The sequence below is a fragment of the Ranitomeya variabilis genome, chromosome 3, assembly GCF_051348905.1.
Source record: "Ranitomeya variabilis isolate aRanVar5 chromosome 3, aRanVar5.hap1, whole genome shotgun sequence".
NCBI classification, from domain to species: Eukaryota; Metazoa; Chordata; class Amphibia; order Anura; family Dendrobatidae; genus Ranitomeya; species Ranitomeya variabilis.
The window spans coordinates 194,067,786-194,092,583 of record NC_135234.1 but is presented as its reverse complement, the minus strand read 5'-3'; the positions used below and the strand labels follow the sequence as shown (position 1 = coordinate 194,092,583).

At 42.1% G+C, this 24,798-nt stretch overlaps 1 protein-coding gene across 5 annotated transcripts in view; it reads left to right on the top strand.

The window, feature by feature from the left end:
- Positions 1-22,799, top strand: part of AP4B1 (adaptor related protein complex 4 subunit beta 1) — a 106,306-nt gene extending 83,507 nt beyond the window's left edge. For 3 of the 5 annotated variants that reach the window (XM_077294947.1, XM_077294949.1, XM_077294948.1), the window contains exons 5-11: positions 1,374-1,521; positions 11,931-12,427; positions 16,074-16,157; positions 17,517-17,620; positions 17,755-17,962; positions 19,516-19,797; positions 21,726-22,799. In XM_077294947.1, coding sequence (XP_077151062.1) covers positions 1,374-1,521; positions 11,931-12,427; positions 16,074-16,157; positions 17,517-17,620; positions 17,755-17,962; positions 19,516-19,797; positions 21,726-22,150 — 1,748 coding nt within the window. In that variant the 3' untranslated portion in view covers positions 22,151-22,799. The remainder of the gene's footprint in view (positions 1-1,373; positions 1,522-11,930; positions 12,428-16,073; positions 16,158-17,516; positions 17,621-17,754; positions 17,963-19,515; positions 19,798-21,725) is intronic. The other 2 variants (XM_077294946.1, XM_077294945.1) reach the window with 1 other exon arrangement.
- Positions 22,800-24,798: the final 1,999 nt, after the last annotated feature.

Genomic DNA, 24,798 nt, shown 5'->3' with positions numbered 1-24,798 from the left:
CGAATCAGGAAGAACAAAAATACCACACATTAGATGTGAGGAGGGCCATATTAGCCTATTTAGATAGAACTAGCGCCTGGAGGAAGAGCAGGGCTCTCTTTATTTCCTTCCAGGGCCATAGAAAAGGAGATGGAATCACGAAGGGCACTTTATCTCGGTGGATTCGGGATGCAATATGTCTGGCCTATTCATCCAAAGGGGAGAACCCGCCTGAGACTGTAAAAGCACACTCCACTCGGGCGATAGCATCATCCTGGGCCGAGCGAGCAGAAGTTCCAATAGAACTGATATGTAAGGCCGCAACTTGGGCTTCTCCCACTACATTCTATAATCACTATAGATTGGATTTGTCTTCTTCATCTGACCTGTCCTTTGGTAGATCAGTTCTTAACACTGTGATCCCTCCCAAATGACTATCTCTGAAAGTCTCTCAAGTGGGTGCTGTCGTGGCGAAGAGAAAACACCGGATTACGTACCGGTAATGCTCTTTTATAGAGCCACGACAGCACCCCTTTACTTCCCACCCTATTAAGTTATTTTTATAAAAGCACGATTAAGGGTGTTTTTTTTGGTTCTTGTAGTTAGCCATACTAAGTTAACTAATGATAAAAGCTGATATCAAATTGCCTACTAAATCTGGTGGGCGGTTCCTCGCAATCTCTGTAACCCAACTGTGGGAGCGAGGGGGACCGCCCCTTTTATCTCTCCATAGGGTTTCCTGTTCCTAGGGGCGGATCCCCTCTCTCAAGTGGGTGCTGTCGTGGCTCTATAAAAGAGCATTACCGGTACGTAATCCGGTGTTTCAAAATGTAATCATGAAGTGCACAACCCTTTTAACAAGATAGGAAGCAAGCACCGTCAAAGCTTCATGTCCTTTGAGTATGCTTTTTTTCTTTATATCTTTTCTAGCAGTCACTGAGGTTGAGCACATTTTTCTTATTTTCTTTTTATATGAGCAATGAATAACTGCAAAATTACAAGTCACTAATATCTGCAAAGTGAAAATCAAAAAGCAGACTGTTGATTATAATGATTCAACCATGATGTGCATACAGCTACTATGCAAACCTGTGTGGTAAAGGTTGATGCTGCTTCTGTCAGTCCTGCTCTTAACCACAGTGGAGGCGTCTGTGGTCAACTCAGTATAATTCACACTCTGCATGTTACATACTTCTGACAAGACTTCTGAGCTGCATTTTCCCAGAAATCATGGCGTAGAAGCCATGCAAATAGCATTATAAAAAAATGTGGAAGGAGAGCATGCTTCACAGCAATCATATAATGAACTCTGAACTTGCTTAACCACAAGCTTTTTGGAGTCCTAAAACTTCATATTTACATTCTGAACTGTGGGAGTTTTTGTTTTTTTTTAGATGGAGCTATTGTAAATGAGTTGTACAGTCTTCTGCGAGATCCAGACCCAATTGTGTTAGTGAACAGTTTACGAGCTCTAGAAGAAATCTTGAGAGGAGAAGGTGGAGTTGTTATCAACAAGCCCATTGCTCATCATCTGCTGAATAGGTATATGCCTTTTCCAGTTTTATTCTTACTACTATCACTTCCATCATCTCATGGTCAGGGGCCATCTTGTAAAGTGTGCTACCCCTTAACTTGAAAGTCCTGGCAGATCCATAAATGTTTTATACTATAACTAGAGATTGCAGTGGTCCTATCCATCCTACCACTATGCACCACCATTTGAACCGAGTACAGACCAAGAACCTTTTTTTTGCAATCAGAACCTGGTGGTTTCAAAGATGACACAGGACTGCTATGATCTTGTAATTGTAGTACTACACAAACCACTGAAAAATCACCACCCATGAGAATTTATTAAGTTGCTATAGTTTAGTTTAGATGTTTGTCGGAGGGATTTGTAAGCAATTTTGCAAAGTATTGTTACCTTGTTTTCATCCATAGAGTAGTAGGAAAATTGCTTGTTTATGTGAATTTCAAAAGTCTAGTTACACCATGTCTACATAACGTCAGCTTTATTGTGCATTGTATTGTTCAACAATGATTTCTGAATTATTTTCTACATGCACATAATCTAGGTAGTATATTTCCAGTTCTCATTTTGTCAACTTGCTGTCTACCGTAAAGGGGATGTCTGTATAACAAGATGAGCGCAAATAAGCATTACTTACCGACTGAAGCGCCTGTTGATGTGGTGCCATCTACCATGGTACGTCTTCTGAAGCTAGTGATTAGGTACAACTGCCATGTGTTGTAGATGAAACAATGCTACTGCAGTTAACAACCACGAGAAAAGCAACATAGTAGCAATGAGCACACCTATAATCATTTTAATTTTATCAGAAAGACAATACAAATGAGAACCATTAAAATCACTTAAAATCAACAAAAAAACACATAATGACATCCACTGGATACAGTGAAAAAATAGTCAATGAGCTCCAAAGTATGAATCTATTTATATAATTGCCTTGTAATGTTTTCATTTCCTGTTCTGTCCAGATGTCACCGTATCCCAGAATTCCAAGCGGAGGAAGTTCAGCGACTGCCATATTGGGACACCCAAGTGATGGGTGTCTTAATATGGAAACTGCTGCTTGCACCAACCTATTGCGCGGTACCACCAGCGGAACACCGTCGTAACACACACACATACTGTATACGCCGTACGCACCACACACACACTCACTCTCACACACTTTCACACACACACACACACACACACACACAAACACACACACACACACACACACACACACACACACGTGGAAGCATAGCCAAGATGTCAGTGAGAGACAGACCCCACTGCATGTTGCAGCTTCATCTGGGGAAGTTTGAAAGAGATCAAACGAGGACAAATGCTTCTGTGTTTGTATTGTCTTTCTAATACAATTACAATTATTTTAGGTGTGCTCATTGCTACTTTGTTGCTTTGTTCTTGGTGGTTTTCTAGTCTTGATACGTTGATGTAGTACTCATTTACTATTTTGGCTGTGCAACCTATTTTCTCTGTAATGCCACTGCAGTTCAGACAACAAAGGAGCAGTGGAGAAGTGATGGAGCTAGAGAGGCTTCAACTGGTACCGTATATATTCGAGTATAAGCCGACCCGAGTATAAGCCGACCCCCCCTAATTTTGCCACAAAAAACTGGGAAAACTTAAGGACTCGAGTATAAGCCTAGAGTGGAAAATGCAGCAGCTACCGGTAAATTTCAAAAATAAAAATAGATACCAATAAAAGTAAAATTAATTGATACATCAGTAGGTTAAGTATTTTTGAATCTCCATATTGAATCAGGAGCCCCATATAATGCTCCATACGGTTCATGATGGCCCCATATAATGCTCTATAGAAAATACGCCCCATATAATGCTCCATACAGTTTATGATGGCCCCATAAGATGCTCCATATTAACATATGCCCCATATAATGCTGCACAAAAGTTAATAATGGCCCCATAAGATGCTCCATAGACACATTTGCCCCATATAATGCTCCACAAACGTGGATTATGGCCCCATAAGATGCTCCATACAGATAATTGCCCCATATAATGCTGCACATGGCCCCATAAGATGCTCCATACAGATAATTGCCCCACATATTTCTACACATGGCCCCATAAGATGCTCCATACAGACATTTGCCCCCATATAATGCTGCACATGGCCCCATAAGATGCTTCATGCAGATATTTGCCCCATATAATGCTGCACATGGCCCCATAAGATGTGCTCCATACAGATATTTGCCCCATATATAATGCTGCACATGGCCCCATAAGATGCTCCATACAGACATTTGCCCCATATAATGCTGCACATGGCCCCATAAGATGCTCCATGCAGATATTTGCCCCATATAATGCTGCACATGGCCCCATAAGATGTGCTCCATACAGATATTTGCCCCATATAATGCTGCACATGGCCCCATAAAATGCTGCACACGGCCCCATACAGATATTTGCCCCATATAATTCTGCACATGGCCCCATAAGATGCTCCATACAGATAATTGCTCCATATAACGCTGCATATGGCCCCATAAGATGCTCCATACAGATAATTGCCCCATATATAATGCTGCACATGGCCCCATAAGATGCTCCATACAGACATTTGCCCCATATAATGCTGCACATGGCCCCATAAGATGCTCCATGCAGATATTTGCCCCATATAATGCTGCACATGGCCCCATAAGATGTGCTCCATACAGATATTTGCCCCATATAATGCTGCACATGGCCCCATAAAATGCTGCACACGGCCCCATACAGATATTTGCCCCATATAATTCTGCACATGGCCCCATAAGATGCTCCATACAGATAATTGCTCCATATAACGCTGCATATGGCCCCATAAGATGCTCCATACAGATAATTGCCCCATATATAATGCTGCACATGGCCCCATAAGATGATCCATACAGACATTTGCCCCATATAATGCTGCACATGGCCCCATAAAATGCTCCATACAGACATTTGCCCCATATGCTGTTGCTGCGATTAAAAAAATAAAAAATGACATACTCACCTCTCAGGCCCCCGGCACTTGCAATACTCACCTTTCCCGTTCCACCGCCGACCGCCGCTGTGTCTTCCCCGTCCTCCGCACTGACTGTTCAGGCAGAGGGCGGCACGCACTAATCGCGTCATCGCACCCTCTGACCTGAGCGTCACTGCAGAGGGCGGGGAAGACGCAGCGGCAGCCGACAGTGGAACGCGGAGCAGGTGAATATCGTGCACTGAGTTATACCCACCTGCTCCTGGCGCGGTCCCTGCATGTCTGTTCCCCGACGCCGGCAGCTTCTTCCTGTAGTGAGCGGTCACATGGTACCGCTCATTACAGCATTATTTCCCTGTTCCCCATTTTTTGTTTCAAACAGACAACTCCTTTATGATGGTCTTACATTTTAGAAAAATGTCAGTTGATCCCGCTGTTTTTGATGAAACTGTCCCACCATGTAATATGTATAGGGGTGTTCCGACATTCTCTTTAAGGAACATGTTGGAGGAAAGGAGGGTTCTAACTGTTTTCGTTCAACACGGCCAAGATAAGAGGTGTCAATAGTGCACTCCCTTCTTTCCTTTGAGAATACATGCACTCTCATCAGAGGTGATCAGATGTGTATGGGTGGGATTTGGAAGAATAGCTGTCAACTGCACTGGTGTTAGGCCTCATATCCGACATTTGTGTTGCACGCACTTTTTTCATGAATACAACATGTACCGATTATAATCTATGGTACTATTCACATGTCCATGTTTTTTCACTGTCAATGTGTCCATGCAAAACATGCTGAGACATGTCCAGTTTTTTCAATATCACGGATGAAAAGGGCCAATACAAGTCTATTGGTACATGAAAAGCACAAACAGCTCCGTCCGTATTTAACATTGCAACTGATAGGAGAAGCTTTGTCATTTATTTATTTATCCATCAGTGAAAACTACTGATGGCAAAAACGGACATGTGGACATTACTTTCTTAACACACTGATCCAAAACACTGATGATACTGTACCTTTTTTTCACATACGTGTTTTTATACCATTCATATATTAACCATTATATTAACCATTATTATTATCATTATTATTAAAACACCATTTTTCTGCAAACACAGATGTGTGATTGAGGCCTTAGGCCGACAACTTTCTAAACTTCATCATTTTTTTGTGCAAGTTATGGCTATTTATCAACCACTTGACTTTAGTGATCTGGGTAACCTTTCATTTTCTACATGTGGCTACATGCACTAAGGTAGACATAGAGGTTGTAACTGCCACACAAGGTCAATGCTAGAAACGCTTGTGCAGGGCCGGTTTTAGGCAAAGTGGGGCCCTAGGCAAAGTTTAAAATGGGGCCCCAAATGCTAACATATTGCACATCATACAGAAGCATTTCGGTTGTATTTACATGCGCTGATCTCAGGCCGCTAAATCAGTGTGATCGACAATACTGAAGTCGTTGGACGCTTGTTTCCCGGCCTCTTTCCACCGTCTGAGAAAGAATGAAGGGGACAGAACAATCACTAATAGATCACTAACAGATCACCATACAGTATCATGTTATCAGCAGCACATCTACAGTTTACACCAGCGATGTGCTGCTGAGAACAATTATTTTTATTCCGGCATAAACAATACAATCGCCCAATGAATATGCAGCATTTTGCTTGTTTAGTATAATACACCCCATAGTCTTCCATATATTATAATGTGCACCATAGTCCTCCATATTGTAAAATGCACACCCCATAGTCCTCCATATAATATAATGTGCCCCATAGTCCTCCATATAGTATAATACACTCCTCATAGTCCTCCATATAGTATTATACACTTCTCATAGTCCTCCATATAGTATAATACACTCCTCATAGTCCTCCATATATTAAAATATACTCCTCAGTCCTCCATATAGCATAATACACTCCTCACAGTGCTCCATATAGTATAATGCACCGCCATAGTCATCCATGTAGTACAATTCACTTCCCATAGTATAATGCACCCCATAGTTCTTCATATAGTATAATGTATTCCCCATAGTCTTCGATACAGTATAATTCAGCCCACACATAGTATAATGCAGCCACACCCACAGAGTATAATGTAAGCCCCCCAGAGTATAATGTAACCTCCCCATAGAATATAATGCAGCCCCCCCATATAGTATAATGTAGCCCCCTCATAGAGTATGATGCCATCACCCCTCATAGAATATAAATATAATACAGCCTCCCCCATAGAATATAATATACCCCCATAGTATGTAGCACAGCCCACATAGTAGTATATAGCACAGCCACTTAGTATATAGAACAGCCCACACAGTAGTATATAGAAAAGCCCACACAGTAGTATAAAGCACTGCCCACACAGTAGTATACAGCACAGCCCACAGTAGTATACAGCACTGCCCACAGTAGTATACAGCACAGCCCACAGTAGTATACAGCACAGCCCACAGTAGTATACAGCACTGCCCACAGTAGTATACAGCACTGTCCACAGTAGTATACAGCACAGCCCACAGTAGTATACAGCACTGTCCACAGTAGTATACAGCACAGCCCACAGTAGTATACAGCACCGCCCACAGTAGTATACAGCACAGCCCACAGTAGTATACAGCACAGCCCACAGTAGTGTACAGCACAGCCCACAGTAGTGTACAGCACTGCCCACAGTAGTGTACAGCACAGCCCACAGTAGTATACAGCACAGCCCACAGTAGTATACAGCACTGCCCACAGTAGTATACAGCACTGCCCACAGTAGTATACAGCACTGCCCACAGTAGTATACAGCACTGCCCACAGTAGTATACAGCACAGCCCACAGTAGTATACAGCACTGTCCACAGTAGTATACAGCACTGCCCACAGTAGTATACAGCACTGTCCACATCCCCCTTCCCTCCCCGCCTCTCTCCTCCCGAGAATGGCCGCACAGTCTAGTTAAAAAAAAACAAAAACCACAAGCTCCTCACCTCTCCCCGAGCCCGCGCTGCTCCCTGCTCCTGTGTCGGCGGCTGCCGCCGCACTGCCTGGCACACAGTGAGTACGCGATGACGCGCACCCGCTGTGTCAGAGGCAGAGCGGGGAATGATGGGAGAGGGAGCGTCATGTGACGCTCTTTCCTCCATCATTGCTTTGAACTGTACCGGCAGACGCCGGTATAGTTCAATGCGGCGGGGAAGTCAGCGCTGGTGGCAGGCGGGCCCCCTTGCCTCACAGGGGCCCCATAGCGGCTGCGTGACTTGCCGGGGGCTCCTGGGGGAGCAGGGGCCCCAGGCAGCTGCCTGGTCTGCCTGCCCCTAACGCCGGCCCTGCGCTTGTGTTACACCATTGTACTCAGACAACAAGAATAGTAATAACACAGCAAAAGAAATCATGTTGTACAATATGACACTTGTTGGACAGAGGAAAGTGGATTACAGTAGAGAAGACAACATGGAGCTTTATTGGTAGGGTTGCCAATGCCTATCTTTGCGCAGTGTCTGTATAGTAGATACTCAAGTCTGAACATTTAGACTTGCTAAACCCTGTTGATAAAGCTACACCGCGAAGCGCACGTCCGGGTTTCCTGGGTGAAGTGTGGGTCTCTCCCCTCTCTATTTAGCATGGGTAAGTGTGCAATCCTATTGATCTAACAGCGGCATTTTTTGGACCCTTTTCTTGTTATATGGGGACTTTATGGTGTACAATTCAATTTTGGGTTTTATATGCTACTATTTGTGTATTTATATACTTGCTGCTTACCCTGGGGATGAATTCTGGGATCCGCTTATAACCTGGCTACCGTGTTTTCTCTTTGATACCTCTGTGTTGGTATATATTGCTTACTGCATATATACATATGATTGTTATGGATTTGTTTACTATTTAGTCTGTGTAATAAAGTTTATAATTGGTTTTTAAATATGGTGTTTGGGACATTTATACTCCTTTTTTCTTTTTTGGTTCTATATAATCGGAGTTATTCTTTCGATTGGGCACCCTTGAGGTGTTAAGGGAGGGATCTTTACCCTCAGCTACAGGATATATTGGTGCTTGTTGATTACGTATATATATGGCCCTATTATTGCAGACCGGTGATGTCTGATTACAGCTACAATACCTCAAGAAGTCTAAAATGCACCTTCTGTGCCATCCTTGGTTCAGGCGGTCATCTTAGAGCTGCTGCCAGGCATAAACTCAAGCCCACCATGAAGTCTGTTCCTCTACAGCAAGGGCAGAATGATTATAAACTACTAAAGTACCTACAGTATATATTATGTTTAGGTAATTGCCATACACAAACTAAGGCAGATGTGCAACAGTCAATTCACAGCTCTAGAGATGAGCACATTTATTCAAGTTGAATTAAATTTCATAAAAATTCATATTCTCTAGAATACGGATATGTTGTGATTCACACTAAGCAAATTCAGCAAAATATCAGCTTGCTGCAGCTGCCATTTTTCTGAGCTGTAGAGGACCAAGCAAAGAGTTAAAAAATAAGAATAATTGTCTCATCTGTTCTGACGCCCAAGCAGTCCTCTGCACCTCTTCTTTTCCCCATTCCCCATCACATGCATACTGTTCAGTCCAGGATAGAACTTCCAGCATGACTAGCCTTTGATATCCCTGGGCACCATGTCATGATTTTACAGCAAGCATTGACATCTAAGGCCTAAGTGTTTTGGAAGCCAGGGCCTGGAGTGAAGAGCCCAAAGAGAATATGTGCTACGAGTGCATGGGAAAATGAGTGGTGAGGTATTTACTTTTTTCGGACATCCTACTTTTATTATGCTTTGAGGTCTGCAGGGACCCTTAGGGTATGTTCACACGTTCCTGATTTCAATCCTTTTTTTTGAGGACTAAAACCGCAGCTCTTGGCAGAAAACGCAGGTGCGTTTTTGGTGCGTTTTTGGTGCGTTTTTTGATGCGGTTTTTGATGCGGTTTTTTATGCAGTTTTCTCTGCAGATTGTCTGTGTTTGACACAAATAAAGCTTTAACTGCAGTGGGGGGGAAAAAAAAAAAGAAATGATGTCATTTCCTTGTCCAACCCTTTTCTTCTTCCATCCTCCATTTTGGGACTAAACACCAAAATGAGTTGGACGTGTTTTGAATGACAGCGCTCCGCAGAGTGCTGAGCGTAGGCCAGATCACAGCCCGCGGATCCAGCTCTATCCAGCTATTTAAGTCTACGTTCACATTTGTGGTCTGCGCCGCAGCGTCGCCGCATGCGTCATGCGCCCCTATATTTAACATGGGGGCGCATGGACATGCGTCGCACTTGCGTTTTGCGCCGCATGCGTCACTGCAGCGCACGCATCCGGGCGCAGAGGACGCAGCAAGTTGCATTTTTGCTGCGTCCAAAATCAATCAAAAAAAGGACGCATGCGGCGCAAAACGCAGTGTTGTGCATGCGTTTTGCTGCGTTTTTGTTTGCGTTGTGTGTTGCGGCGCCGACGCTGCGGCGCACAACGCAAATGTGAACATAGCCTAAGTGCCACGTATTTCAGTGCCACGTATTTCAGTGCCACGTATTTCAGTGCCACGTATTTCAGTGCCACGTATCACGTATTTAAGTGCCACGTATTTAAGTGCCACGTATCACGTATTTAAGTGCCACGTATTTAAGTGCCACGTATCACGTGCCACGTATCACGTATTTAAGTGCCACGTATCACGTGCCACGTATCACATGCCACGTATCACGTGCCACGTATCACGTGCCACGTATCACGTATTTAAGTGCCACGTTTCACGTATTTAAGTGCCACGTATCACGTGCCACGTATCACGTGCCACGTATCACGTATTTAAGTGCCACGTATCACGTATTTCAGTGCCACGTATTTAAGTGCCACGTATCACGTGCCACGTATCACGTGCCACATATCATGTGCCACGTATCACGTGCCACGTATCACGTATTTCAGTGCCACGTATTTAAGTGCCACGTATCACGTATTTCAGTGCCACGTATTTAAGTATCACGTGCCACATATCACGTGCCACGTATCACGTGCCACGTATCACGTGCCACGTATCACGTGCCACGTATCACGTATTTAAGTGCCACGTATCACGTATTTCAGTGCCACGTATCACGTATCACGTGCCACGTATCACGTGCCACGTATCACGTGCCACGTATCACACATATATATAACGTATAACACACTGACAGGAGCCATAGTTCCTGTTGGTGTGTCACTGCGCATGCGCGAGCGAGTTTACCGGCGGTCATTGACCCCGGCACTCTCGCTTAACGGCAGTGCTGCGTGGGAAAGTTCAACGCAGCTGTACTGCTGTTAACCGAGACGCCGGAGCCATTGAACTCCGGAACAGTACGCGATACACTGCTAGGAGCTTCGCTCCTGGCAGTGTATCGCCGGAGAGCAGTCGATCGGCGTGGGACACTCGTTTTATGGATTCTGCGGACAGGGAGTATGAATTTGATTTTTTATTTTGGGATTTTATCTAGGGGATCGAGGGCTTCGCCTACCAGTGTGCTGTTGGTGAGTATATACTCTATGTTATGTGTTGTATGTACTGTACTGTGTGTCATGTATGTGTATTGTGTGTAGGTGTTTTGTGTAACTTTACAATTGTGCTAAGTCGCCGGACACAGGGACAACTCTCCCATCCTAATACCGGATGGGAGTAGTAGTCCCATACGGCGACTTAGCACAATGGTGGCACTAGCGTCGCATGGGGACACACACACACGCATACACACACACACGCATACACACACACACGCATACACACACACACGCATACACACGCATACACACACACACATATACACACACACACACACACACATACCAAATCAATCAAACGGCCGACACGATCCCCATGCGACGGTACGCCTCCATGTCTCTCTGCCCAAGCACTTCCGCCCGCGCACTTCCGGCCGCTTCCCCGCACTTCCTGCTGCAGCGGTTCTGCACCACAAACCGCAATAAAACCCGCAGATATATTTTTGATCTGCGGGTTTTACTGCGGGTTTGACCTCACAATGGAGGTCTATGGGTGCAGAACCGCTGCAGTTCTGCACAAAGAAGTGACATACTCCTTCTTTTTTCCCGCAGCTATTCAGCGCGGCTTTTTTTTGGAAATTCAGGATCGTGTGCACAGTGGTTCCCGTTTTCCATAGGGTACATTGTACTGTACCCTGCATGGAAAAAAGCTGCGGAACCGCAGCGGCAAAACCGCTGCGGTTCCGCGGTAAAAAACGCACTGTGTGAACATGGCCTTAATAAGGAATATTTAGTTCACATTGAATAACTTGGCTGCGAATCGTATTTCCTTAAAATTTGCATGATTTGCTGAATTCATATCTTGCCAGAGCCACTCGTTTCTACACAGCACACTTTCTGTTATTACAATAAACATCTCACTTACTGAAAAAATTATTTTGACATTTTGTTTAGGATGGCTGATTTGGATCAGTGGGGACAAAGCGAAGTTCTAACATTTCTTCTGCGCTACAAACCACGGAGTGAAGAGGAGGTATTTGATATACTGAACATATTGGACAACTATCTAAAGAGCACTCACATCAGTGTGGTCATGGGAGCCACCAAACTCTTCCTGGCTTTAGCAAAAGAGTTTCCACATGTACAGTCAGACGTTCTTGTCCGACTGAAAGGTCCACTGCTTGCCGCCTGTACTTCGGAGAGTCGAGAGATGTGCTTTGCTGCATTATGTCACGTTAGAGAGATCCTCCGTAGCTTGCCAGGACATTTTAGTAACCTTTACAAAAAGTTTTTCTGTTCTTATAATGATCCTCATTACATCAAAAACCAGAAGATAGACATCCTTTGTGAACTGGTCAACGATGAAAATGTGCACAGTATATTGGAAGAACTTCGTGTCTGCTGCACTGATGTATCAACACAGCTTGCCCACACTGCAGTTTTTGCAATAGGTAATTATACCGGGAAGACTTGATTTTGAAAAAACTAAGCTGTTTTTTTATTCCAATCATGCTACAAATATATAAGTAGACGATATCCTCAGTACTTGATACCTTTTAATGGCTAAACAAAAATATTGCTTTCCAGACTACTTGGGTTTCTTGAGTCCTATTGGCATGTAGATACATTAATTATGCCTTGTAAAGATGTGTGAGTACTCTGGTAAGCTTGCTATTTGTTGTAAATCTTTCCTTTAATGAGTTTTAAAGAAGCACTCCCATCAACGTTTTTATCCTCCTAATATTGCAATCATCATCTTTATATAGCTGTGTTTTTACAATTGCTCATTTTGCCCTTCTATCAAGTTAATTCTTCTCTTTTCCATTAGGTCTATGACCTCATGTGATTTAAATACTGACCTAGCTGAATCCTTCTAAGCCCTATGTAGAAAGAGGAGGGCAATTTTCCCTGCACAAGTCATGAGTCACTGCAAAACTAACTTGCAGAGGGAGCAGCTGGGTCAGGAGTTGTAGAGAAGAAAAATAAATACAGGGAAAAGAGACTTTCTAATTGTACAAAGAGAAGAGAAGAATTAACTGGGTAGAAAAGCAAAATGAGCAATTGTAAGTACACAGTGCCTTATAATATGATGATTGCAATATATCAAGAGAATAAATACTTTGGTGGGATGAGCTCTTCTTTAAGCATTTATTTTGTAATAAATGACCTGGCAATATGATTCTAAAAGGTCGCAATTCTGGCGTTTTGCTTTTTACTAATTTTTATTTTTGTTGTTTTTAAATATAGAATATTTTATCTTTAATTTTAATGAAAGAAAAAGGGCGTGACTCAAATGTATATATACAACCCCTGGCAAAAATTATGGAATCACCGGCTTTGGAGGATGTTCATTCAGTTGTTTAATTTTGTAGAAAAAAAGCAGATCACAGACATGGCACAAAACTAAAGTCATTTCAAATGACAACTTTCTGTCTTTAAGAAACACTAAAAGAAATCAAGAACAAAAAATGTGGTAGTCAGTAATGGTTACTTTTTTAACCAAGCATAGAAGAAAAATTATGGAGTCACTCAATTCTGAGGAAAAAATTATGGAGTCATGAAAAACAAACAAGCAAAAAAACCCTCCAACACATCACTAGTATTTTGTTGCACCACTTCTGGCTTTTATAACAGCTTGCAGTCTCTGAGGCATGGACTTAAAGGGATGCCGCGCGTGCGCAGATGGAGATCGCGGCGGCCATTTTCCTGAAGCAGAGTTCGCATCTCTGCTTCAGGAAAATGGCCGCCGCGATCTCCATCTGCGCATGCGCGGCATCCCGCGGCCATTTTCCTGAAGCCCCGGGCAGCAGGGCGCTCGATCTGCGCATGCGCGGCCACAGGAAGATGGTTGCCCCCACCGATCACCAGGGGAATAACGCAGATCGCGCTCTTTTCCCTCCCCTGTGCAGTGGATTCTGGACTTGGGCATGCGCACACCACTACGCCACCAACGGAAAACTAAGCAAGATCTGGGGGAAGACACCACGCCCATCTGACCAGACCAGCCTGATTGACAGGCGAAAACGGCTACTTTGGTAACGTATTTCGGCAGCATAGGTGGGGAATCGGGGTCCACAAAATACACTATTGTAATGCACAGCTCAGGCCCTATTTAACAGTATTTTTATCTCATACGGAAAAAACGGGGTGACAGGTTCCCTTTAATGAGTGTGAAACAGTACTCTTCATCAATCTGGCTCCAACTTTCTCTGATTGCTGTTGCCAGATCAGCTTTGCAGGTTGGAGCCTTGTCATGGACCATTTTCTTCAACTTCCACCAAAGATTTTCAATTGGATTGAGATCCGGACTATTTGCAGGCCATGACATTGACCTTATGTGTCTTTTTTCAAGGAAAGTTTTCACAGTTTTTTTTCTATGGCAGGATGCATTATCATCTTGAAAAATTATTTCATCATCCCCAAACATCCTTTCAATTGATGGGATAAGAAAAGTGTCCAAAATATCAACATAAACTTGTGCATTTATTGAAGATGTACTTACAGCCATCTCCCCAGTGCCTTTACCTGCCATGCAGCCCCATATCATCAATGACTGGGGAAATTTGCATGTTCTCTTCAGGCAGTCATCTTTCTAAATCTCATTGGAACGACACCAAGCAAAAGTTCCAGCATCATCCCCTTGCCCAATGCAGATTTGTGATTCATCACTGAATATGACTTTCATCTAGTCATCCACAGTCCACGATTCCTTTTCCTTAGCCAATTGTAACCTTGTTTTTTTTCTGTTTAGGTGTTAATGATGGCCTTCGTTTAGCTTTTCTGTATGTAGATCCCATTTCCTTTATGCGGTTTCTTACAGTTCGGTCACAGACATTGACTGCAGTTTCCACCCATTCGTTCCTCATTTGTTTTGTTGTGCATTTCCTGTTTTGGAGAAATATTGCTTTAAGTTTCCGGTCTTGACGCTTTGATGTCTTCCTTGGTCTACCAGTATGTTTGCCTTTAACAACCTTCCCATGTTGTTTGTATTTGGTCCAGGTTTTAGACACAGCTGACTGTGAACAACCAACATCTTTTGCGACATTGCATGATGATTTACCCTCTTTTAAGAGTTTGATAATTCTCTCCTTTGTTTCAATTGACATCTCTCTTGTTGGAGCCATGATTCATGTTAGTTCAATTGGTGCAACAGCTCTCCAAGGTGTGATCACTCCTTTTTAGATGCAGACTAACGATCAGATCTAATTTGATGCAGGTGTTATTTTTGGGTATGAAAAATTACAGGGTGATTCCATAATTTTTTCCTCAGAATTGAGTGATTCCATAATTTTTCCTCTATGCTTGGGTAAAAAAAAGTAACCATTACTGACTACCACATTTTTTGTTCTTGATTTCTTTTAGCGTTTCTTAAAGCCAGAAAGTTGTCATTTGAAATTACTTTAGTCTTGTGCCATGTCTGTAATCTTTTTCTACAAAATTAAACAACTGAATGAACATCCTCCAAGGCCGGTGATTCCATCATTTTTTCCAGGGGTTGTATATATAATCTGAAAATTTTTTTTGACTCGTACTACTTTTTTTTTACCATAGTAGTTCAGTATAAAGGTCTCCAATGTCGGAAACGCATTGATGGTAGAAAATCACTAGTTCATTTCTTGTAAAAACAAGTAGCTTTTTAAGATATGTCTTATTAAAAATTGAAGAACAGAGGGATTTTTAATTTTTTAAAATTTTGTTGGTTACTGCTCGTAGCCATAGTTACCAGCCACCATTGCAGTTTATCAGTCGTAGTCGCTATAGCGCTTGAAATGCAGCTCCGAGACTGACAGGATCCAGCCAGCTTCAGTGTTCTTGTACTCCTCTGATACCTCATTGGTGAAGCTGCCTCTGCTGGTGACATTGGAGGGTGCACGATTCTGGCCAAACTGTCAGTCTTCAGGAGGACACTGCCTCCGGCAACTAGGCAGCCCATAGTCAGGAGAGTGCTGCCTTTCACAATCCCTTTAACAAAGAACAGTGGATACTTTTAGTATAGTACATGCAAATCAGTTAGCCAAATAAAACTTCAGTTTAATGGCAATTTCTTCTAGCATGCACATAGGGCCCCTCTAAAATATTTTTTTTCATTATTTTCAGGCCGCATTGCAAGAACTTATAGTGAAAAATGTGTGAAAATCTTAGCTGGGTTACTCGAGTACAAACAAGAGCATATCACTTCAGGTAAGTTTCTTTATGGTAAAATAAAATCCTGAACCCTTCCCCAAGATTTTGTGATATGAGGGGGGCACTTATTTCTGATAGCCAACAGAAGTGTTAGCACAGAATGACTGTTGAAACCAAGTACAGATGCTCGGTGCAACATGGTGTGGCCAAACATTTAAGAGTTCATAGATCTCTGCTTGTTCTCACCTACTTATTTTCCATCTATCTCTGCCCTTCTCTGGCTCTGAAAAGGCAGAGCTGTCAATCAAAGACGAAAGGGGTGGGGGGTTTGTGGAATATAGAGGGAAAACAAGTAGGTGGGAAAGAGCACTTAAATGTTTGAACATGCCAAGGGTGCACTGAGCGCCTGTGCTTGGTTTGATCAGTTATTCTGTGCTGACATACTCCCTTTAAATAGTTTTTAACAATAGTAAATAGAACTAGTGCTCCAAATCCTAATATTGACTGACGGAACATATTAAAACTGTATAGGAGATGAGGTGTCCAGCTACTAAACCAAAGAAAAAAAATCTATGGTTAAAACATATTTTACTGATATGCTGTAAAATACTTATCAAGGATTGAAAATAGAAACACTTGTCTTACACATTACGTTTTTTTGTGCTAATATTAACCCCTTCATGACCTTTGATGTATATTTATGTCAAAGGTCATGTCCCTGCCTTTGACCTTTTACCGCTCTTGATGGCTGATTAAAAAGTGTGAAAAAAGTTTTACAAAAATATGAAAAAATTCAAAACAAGTTCAATTCGCCCCCTTTTGCCGCATTGAAAATAAAATAATGACCAAATGTATGAATTTTTCATTATTTTTATCATTGCATTCACAATTGGGAAGGAGAAAACAGAAACGCGAAAATAAAAAAAATCACAAGGTCATGGAGTGGTTAAAAATGTGTTTTATCATCATTCACTTAATACTGTTTTCCCTATTGCAATATGCGATTACCAACAAACAACCCAAAAATATTTAAATCAAATTTCTACAATATGGGCTAGACATTAACATATTAAAAGTATCAACTGCAATATTTGTAAATCTCAGTCTTGGTCCAGAAGACTAAAAAATTGATTTTTTTGTTGGCCTTCTAGGAATCATGGTAGGGTTCATCAGATGCATCATCTCTTGCATTGAGTGTTTTTGCTCCCTCATATGGTCAGTGTGAGGATGCTGTAATGTAACGGGGCATTATTGATGCTTTTTTCACTATAATATAACAGTAAATAATATTAAAACCTTGCTTGTAAATGAATGTAATATAAGATTGTCCTACACAGCATGCCATATGTATATCCATAGCTGACAACATGCACATGCCATAACTACATTTTAGGTTTACTTGTTTGTTCCCTTCAGCCGTCGTGCAGACCTTTCGGGATCTTGTGTGGCTCTGCCCGCAGTGCACAGGGTCAGTGTGCCAGGCCGTTCCTGGTTGTGAAGAGAACATCCAGGATAATGAGGTGATAGATTCATCATTTATACAATAATCTCTTTTGACCTAATTCATTACTAAAACCATAAACTGTCTCCTTTTTGGTTTCTGTGTACATTTATGGTGTTTTTTCACAGCTTGTGAACATATCCTTGTCCTTAGGGAAAGCAGGCATTGATATGGCTCCTTGGCATGCATGGAGAGCTGATTCCAAATGCACCCTACATCTTAGAGGACTATGCTGATAATATTAAAACCGAGATCTCCCCGACAGTGAAAATGGAGCTCCTCACTGCTCTTGTGCGACTCTTCCTGTCTCGGCCAGCTGAGTGTCAGGATATGCTGGGACGCCTGATTTATTATTGTATAGGTAAGTACTAACATTTAGTGGGAGAGTATCTGTTCTGTTCTGACGTACACATAATTTTTCATAGCATATGGCACATTTTTGCTATTTATCAATGCTATACAGCATGTTTAAAGAGAATCTGTCACCAGGTTTTTGCTACCCCATGTAGGGCACAGACACTGATTCCAGTGATGTATCACTTATTGTACTACGTGTTGCATTTTTAATCTGTTTTTTTCTGCTGCAGATCTAACAGTTCTCTGAATTCTGAGCTCTGTATAATCCCGCCCACAATATGGCTTGGCAGCTTCCTGTGTACACAGTGCGTAGGCAGAAAGCTGCCAATCACAGGTGGGGACGGGATTATGCAGAGTTCATGAATATAGAGGACTACATGCAAACAGGTCTTCTAGTGATAATCTACTGCTGATAAGACAGTGATTTTATAAAAACTACAACCAGCAGCTCAGTAAGTGACACATTACTGAAATCAGGGTCTATCTTCTACTTTATGCAAAAACCTAGTGACAGATTCCCTTTAAGGTACTGAGAAAATATTAAGACACCAATCTTTTTCACAGCTTATTCTGATCTCAATGGTTGTAGCACGTTATTACTCAACATAACAATAACTGAAGTACAAGCAGTACACCTGAACAGCATCCATAAGAAATAAATACAGAAAATAACCATCAATAACAAATGATCAGTAGCTCTTTTGTGGTGAAAGAGAAATTGTCATGATCTACTGCCTGTGGAGCCTAAGCTGGGTTTTCGAGCACCACTATGTAGACCAGGGGTCCCAACCTGTGGCTCGCGGGCTTGTGATGTATATTTCGTGGCTTTCTGCCAGCTAGGCGCAGTAGCACCTGGTCTATCAAACAGCTATGAAGAGCAGGTCTCCAGATGGTGAATTACATGAACAGCCCCACACAGAAGAGCAGATCTGGGTGCACATATACTGGTCTTAATGGTTTAGAGATAATTGAAGCATGGTAAGCTAGAGACAGGATGATACTACCTGTCAGATAAGGTGATGGAAGCTGGATGCGACAGTATGGTGGAGTGCCTGAGGTGAGAATACCAAATGGGGGTATCCAGGGAACCACTGGATCTTTGTATACTGCCTATACTGTGATTTCTGTGGAAAGCCGGATGAGGCTCCCAACACTCTCTGAGAGTTGAATGTGGCTCTCAAGGTCAGAAAGGTTGGGTCAACTGATGTAGACAGTAATGGGTATGAGACAATAGTTTCCAGTCTCAGGTGAAGGAAGACAGTCATTTACTGAGCTAGGATGATGTAATAGATGTATCTGCCATACTATAAAATTCTACAGATCAAAGCCAATGGCCCCCTTTTTTGTTTAATATTGAGTAGTTTTTTTTGTTAAGAAACCCTTTTGTAAAGGGATTCTGTTAGCAGGCTTTTGCTTTGTAATCTGAGAGCTGCATGAAGTAGGGGCAGAGACCCTTATTCCAGTGATATAGCACGTATTGGGTTGGGATGTAGCACTTACTGGGTTGTTTGTCGTTTTCAATAAAATCAGTGTTTTATGAGAAGATTATCATTACAGAGGAAGAAACTAACATGGCTGTACGTGATCGAGGTCTTTTCTACTATCGACTTTTATCCTCTGGAATTAATGACATGAAGAGAGTGCTGAGTGGTCCAAAGTCAGACTCCTCATTGGGAGTCTTAGGTGACAGGACAGAACAACCAGTGAACAGCTGGGTGCCTGTTTTTAACACATTGGCTCCTTTATACGATAAGAAGCTTTGGGAATCAATTACAGCGAGCTCAGGCAAATGTGAGCTACCTGTTGGGAGCAAGACAACTACCAAAACTCTTGTTGTAGGTAAGTGTGTTTTTCAGGGTGGTCCGTTTTACTTTATAAACATTGTAGCATGGGTAGAAGGATATATTAGGGTATGTTTTATACAACCATACAGTGGGTACGGAAAGTATTCAGACCCCTTTACATTTTTCACTCTTTATTTCATTGCAGCCATTTGGTAAATTCAAAAAAGTTCATTTTTTTTCTCATTAATGTACACTCTGCACCCCATCTTGAGTGAAAAAAAGCAGAAATGTAGACATTTTTGCAAATTTACTAAACAGAAAAACTGAAATATCACATGGTCATAAGTAGTCACACCCTTTGCTCAGTACTGAGTAGAAGCACTCTTTTCAGCTAGTACAGCCATGAGTCTTCTTGGGAATGATGCAACAAGTTTTTCACACCTGGATTTGGGGATCCTCTGCTATTCTTCCTTGCAGATCTTCTCCAGTTCTGTCAGGTTGGATTGCGTATGTTGGTAGAAAGCCATTTTCAGGGATGTTCAAATGGATTTAGGTCAGGGCTCTGGGTGGGCCAGTCAAGAATGGTCACAGAGTTGTTCTGAAGCCACTCCTTTGTTATTTTAGCTTTGTGCTTAGGGTCATTGTCATGTTGAAAGGTTATCCTTCGGCTAAGCCTGAGGTCTAGAGCACTCTGGAAGAGGTTTTCATCCAGGATATCTCTGTACTTGGCCGCATTCATGTTTCCTTGAATGGCAACCAGTCGTCCCGTCCCTGCAGCTGAAAAACACCCCCATAGCATGATGCTGACACCACCATGTTTAACTGTTGGGATTGTATTGGGCAGGTGATGAGCAGTGCCTGGTTTTCTCCACACATACCGCTTAGAATTATCACCAAAAAGGTCTTATCTTCGTCTCATCAGACCAGAGAATCTTATTTCTCATAGTCTGGGAGGCCTTCATGTGTTTTTTTTTTTACCAAACTCTATGCGGGCTTTCATATGTCTTGCACTGAGGAGAGGCTTCTGTCAGGCCACTCTGCCATAAAGGCCTGACTGGTGGAGGGCTGCAGTGATAGTTGACTTTGTGCAGTTTTCTCCCATCTCCCTACTGCATCTCTGGAGCTCAGCCACAGTGATCTTGGGGTTCTTCTTTACCTCTCTCCCCAAGGCTCTTCTCCCACGATTGCTCAATTTGGATGGATGGCCAGGTCTAGGAAGACTTCTGGTGGTCCCAAACTTCTTCCATTAAGAATTACGGAGGCCACTGTGTTCTTAGGAAGCTTGAGTACTGCAGAAATTCTTTTGTAACCTTGGCCAGATCTGTGCCGTGCCACAATTCTGTCTCTGAGCTCCTTGGCCAGTTCCTTGACCTCATGATTCTCATTTGGTCTGACATGCTGTGAGCATTGAGGTCTTATATAGACAGGTGTGTGCCTTTCCAAATCAAGTCCTATCAGTTTAATTAATCACAGCTGGACTCCAATGAAGGAGTAGAACCATCTCAAGGAGGATCACAAGGAAATGGATAGAATGTGACTTAAATATGAGTGTCTGAGCAAAGGGTCTGAATACCTTTGACCATGTGATATTTCAGTTTTTCTTTTTTAATAAATATGCAAAAATTTCTACATTTGTTTTTTTTTCAGTCAAGATGGGGTGCAGAGTGTACATTAATGTGAAAAAAATGAACTTTCTTGAATTTACCAAATGGCTACAATGAAACAAAGAGTGAAAATTTAAAGGGGTCTGAATGCTTTCCGTACCTACTGTATACATTTTTAAAATCCATTGGAAAAACAGATCTGGATGGCTTCCACTTACTTTCATTTTTAATTTAAAGTGTGATCTCAAAAACAGATGATGGAAAGATATGCACTGAATTTTTGCAGCGGTCATTGATTTGTCAATCGTTTCTTTAGTTTCTAAGAGTCATTTTGCTGTGCGCAATTGTCATGTTTTTGGTTTTTTTTCTTGTACTGTAGATTTTCAGACGTCGTTGGATCCTGAAACGCATCATGATCCACATGATGGAGTCACACTTGTCAGTGATATTGCAATGACGCCAGAGCTATTTGAGGAAAAATGGATCGTTCTAACCACAGATCATTGCTGGAACATCGAATGGAAGAAAAACGTTGATCCAGATCTCCTACAATCTTCTCTTCATGTATTGAACATTTACACCATTGCCAAAAGCAAAGCTGGTACACAGCCATGGAAGTCATATTTATATGCCCAAGACAGCCAAGAAAATGTGTTTCTTGTTGAATTAATGTTGTGTGCAGATTCCCTAACAACTCACCTAAAAACCATTGTAAAACAGGACAAGGATAATGCAATTGCTCTTAATGACTTTGTATCCCTTCTACAACACACAGTTTCTGCAGTGCTGGAGCTTTCCAGGTAGAAGTATTTCTGATGCTGGACTAAAAGGGCCTGAATCAAAAGCAGTATTGGTAATGGATTATTATACTCTCACTGCGACCCAAACCAGTCATGTACATTGTCGTCCTCCAACTAATGTGCAACTTAGGAAATGATACCTAGAACAATGAACTCTTACTGGTGGTGGATCTTAATCTCCTAAAAATGAAAAATGGTTATGTACACATCACTTTTATTTCCTGTTAGGTGTGTGCACACCATGTCTTTTTTTAGGCTGAAAAAGCTCTTAAAAAATGCTGAAAAACATTAACATATGCACTGCAATGTAAAAACTGTGTATACCGTATGTCTTTTTGTCATCAGTCTTTTTGAGCTGCTTCATGTTACTGCATGATAGGCAGTGCAAATAGACCACAGACTAAACTAGAAATATTTACAGTCCTTTATTTGTTTTATTTATTATTAAATAGTCAAGTATTAGATCAAATGTACAAATAATTAGACACACTTGGCAAAATAAGGCTGATAATGCAACCGGATTTTTTTTCTTCACATTTTGCATTCTCTGACACACTATTACCAAATAACAAAATCTCAAAAGAATTAAAAATATAGAGGTAAAAATCATTGGTTCACTTGACATGGAATGACCCTGACCCACCTCTGATTAGTTCAACACATTTCAAAACACAGAAGATTTGGCTTCCTGTCTACCACAGCTTTTATTATTTTAGGTAAGAAAAACGTTGTCTAGTCCGTGTAATGGAGTCATTTGGATCTCTCTTCCTTCCAGTTGTCAACTGTAAGAATTCTGTTTAGAAGTTAGGACAACATTTAGGCTATGTTTCCGCAGTCCGGAAGCTCTGTGCTTTGGACGCAGCGGATACACTGCTCCGCACAAAGCGCCGCCCCCTGTTGTACGCGCGGTGATTCCAGATGTATTCATTGAACACATCCGGAATCACCGCATCGTATTCATAGACCGGGTTATTTATCTTGTGGAGACGGAGCGTCTCCGCAAGATAAATAGACATGCTGCGGTCGGTAAAGACACGTGACATGTCCAGATACGCAGAGACGCCTGATGTGGCTCTGCAGGCATAGTGGGGATGGGCTGTAACATCTGGATGCTGTGGCTGTACACAGCATCCAATCTGCAGCAAATCGTGATGTAATTCGGCACGTGGAAACATACCCTGATTCCTTATCAGTATGTTTTTGGAGTGTGTGAGTAAACCAGAGTACTTGTAGAAAACCACACAAACATGGGGAGAACATACAAACTCCTTGTAGATGTTATTCTTGCTTTGATTTGGACCCCAGCACTTTAAAGCAACAGTGCTAACCACTAAGCTACCGTGATACCAAAAAGTTTTCATTGTATCCCTGAGGATGATGAAGATAGGCTTGCGATTTAGATTAATACAAAAGATGAATCACTTGCTGCATGAACACGTCTACCTGCAGAAAGTTTGGTGGTGAGAACATAGATCCAGCCTGGAATTTGTCTAAGCAGGAAAAAACACATTTGTTCCTTAACTACCACATACATCTTCCTGTGGAAAATCTTGTAATTGTCATGCCCTTTGGTGAGAACAGAAACCAAGTCCAGAATCTGTCTCTAGATATAGCAGGAAATGCACTTGTACCATAAGTTCATCTCATTTGAAAACTTAACAGAAAATTGAAGGGACTAAGGATGTAACGTCTACATATTACAGTCTAGAGATGTCCATGACATCTGAAGTGTAATTCTTTTTTGGAAGCAGAAGCTATTCCGAGAGAAAGGGGAAAAACTGGGTAAATAAATTCACAGGGGTCCTTTGTTATTCACAGCAGGAGGGAGTGCTGTAAAGCAGGCCAGGTATTTACTAATATGCAGAACTCTATAATTAATATGGCTTAAGGAAGATTACACCAAAATACACAGCTGCTTTCTTTTGTACAATACTAGTCAAAAGTTTATACACCTGTTCTTGCAATTGTTTTTCTTGTTCTTATTAGAATGTGCATGTTGTAAATTCAAACTGATTTCAACAAAACCACAAAGGAACATGGAAACACATCTGGAAAAATCAGAATGTGTTAAAAGTTTAATTTCTCAAAGTTTCCCTCCCCCTCTTTAACTCTGATGACAGCTTTACTCCCAGTCTGTATTCTCTCCGGTATTTTCATTAGGTGGTTACCTGGAATGGCTTCCTATTTACAGACATATAACCACGCCGTCTCACATGAGCGCCGCCCTACTCACTGCATTCACCACTCTGCTTCCCCAAGTGTAAGACCTTCTTCCTGTGCTGCCTTGTACTCTCTGTCAGTTTTGTTCCTAGAGAATCTCCAACTGGCTATAGGGAGACGTGACCACATCCCACAGGAATATAACCCTGCTGTGTCCTACAAGGTTTGCCTTCCCTAGCCTATCCCTACGCAGCAGCAAGTTTATTAGGCAGCTCCTCCCACCACTCCTTGCCCTATCGTTGGTTCCCAATTGCTTGCCTCTGGATCCTGTGGGTGCATGTTTGTTTTGTCTCCTGCTATTGACCCTTCTTGTTTACCATTTATCCTGACCTCTCCGCACCTGACCTCTACTACGTATACTAAACCTGTGCTGTCTGCCCTGACCCCGGATTATCTGACCATGTCTTTGTCTCTGTCTTCCTGTACGTCAGT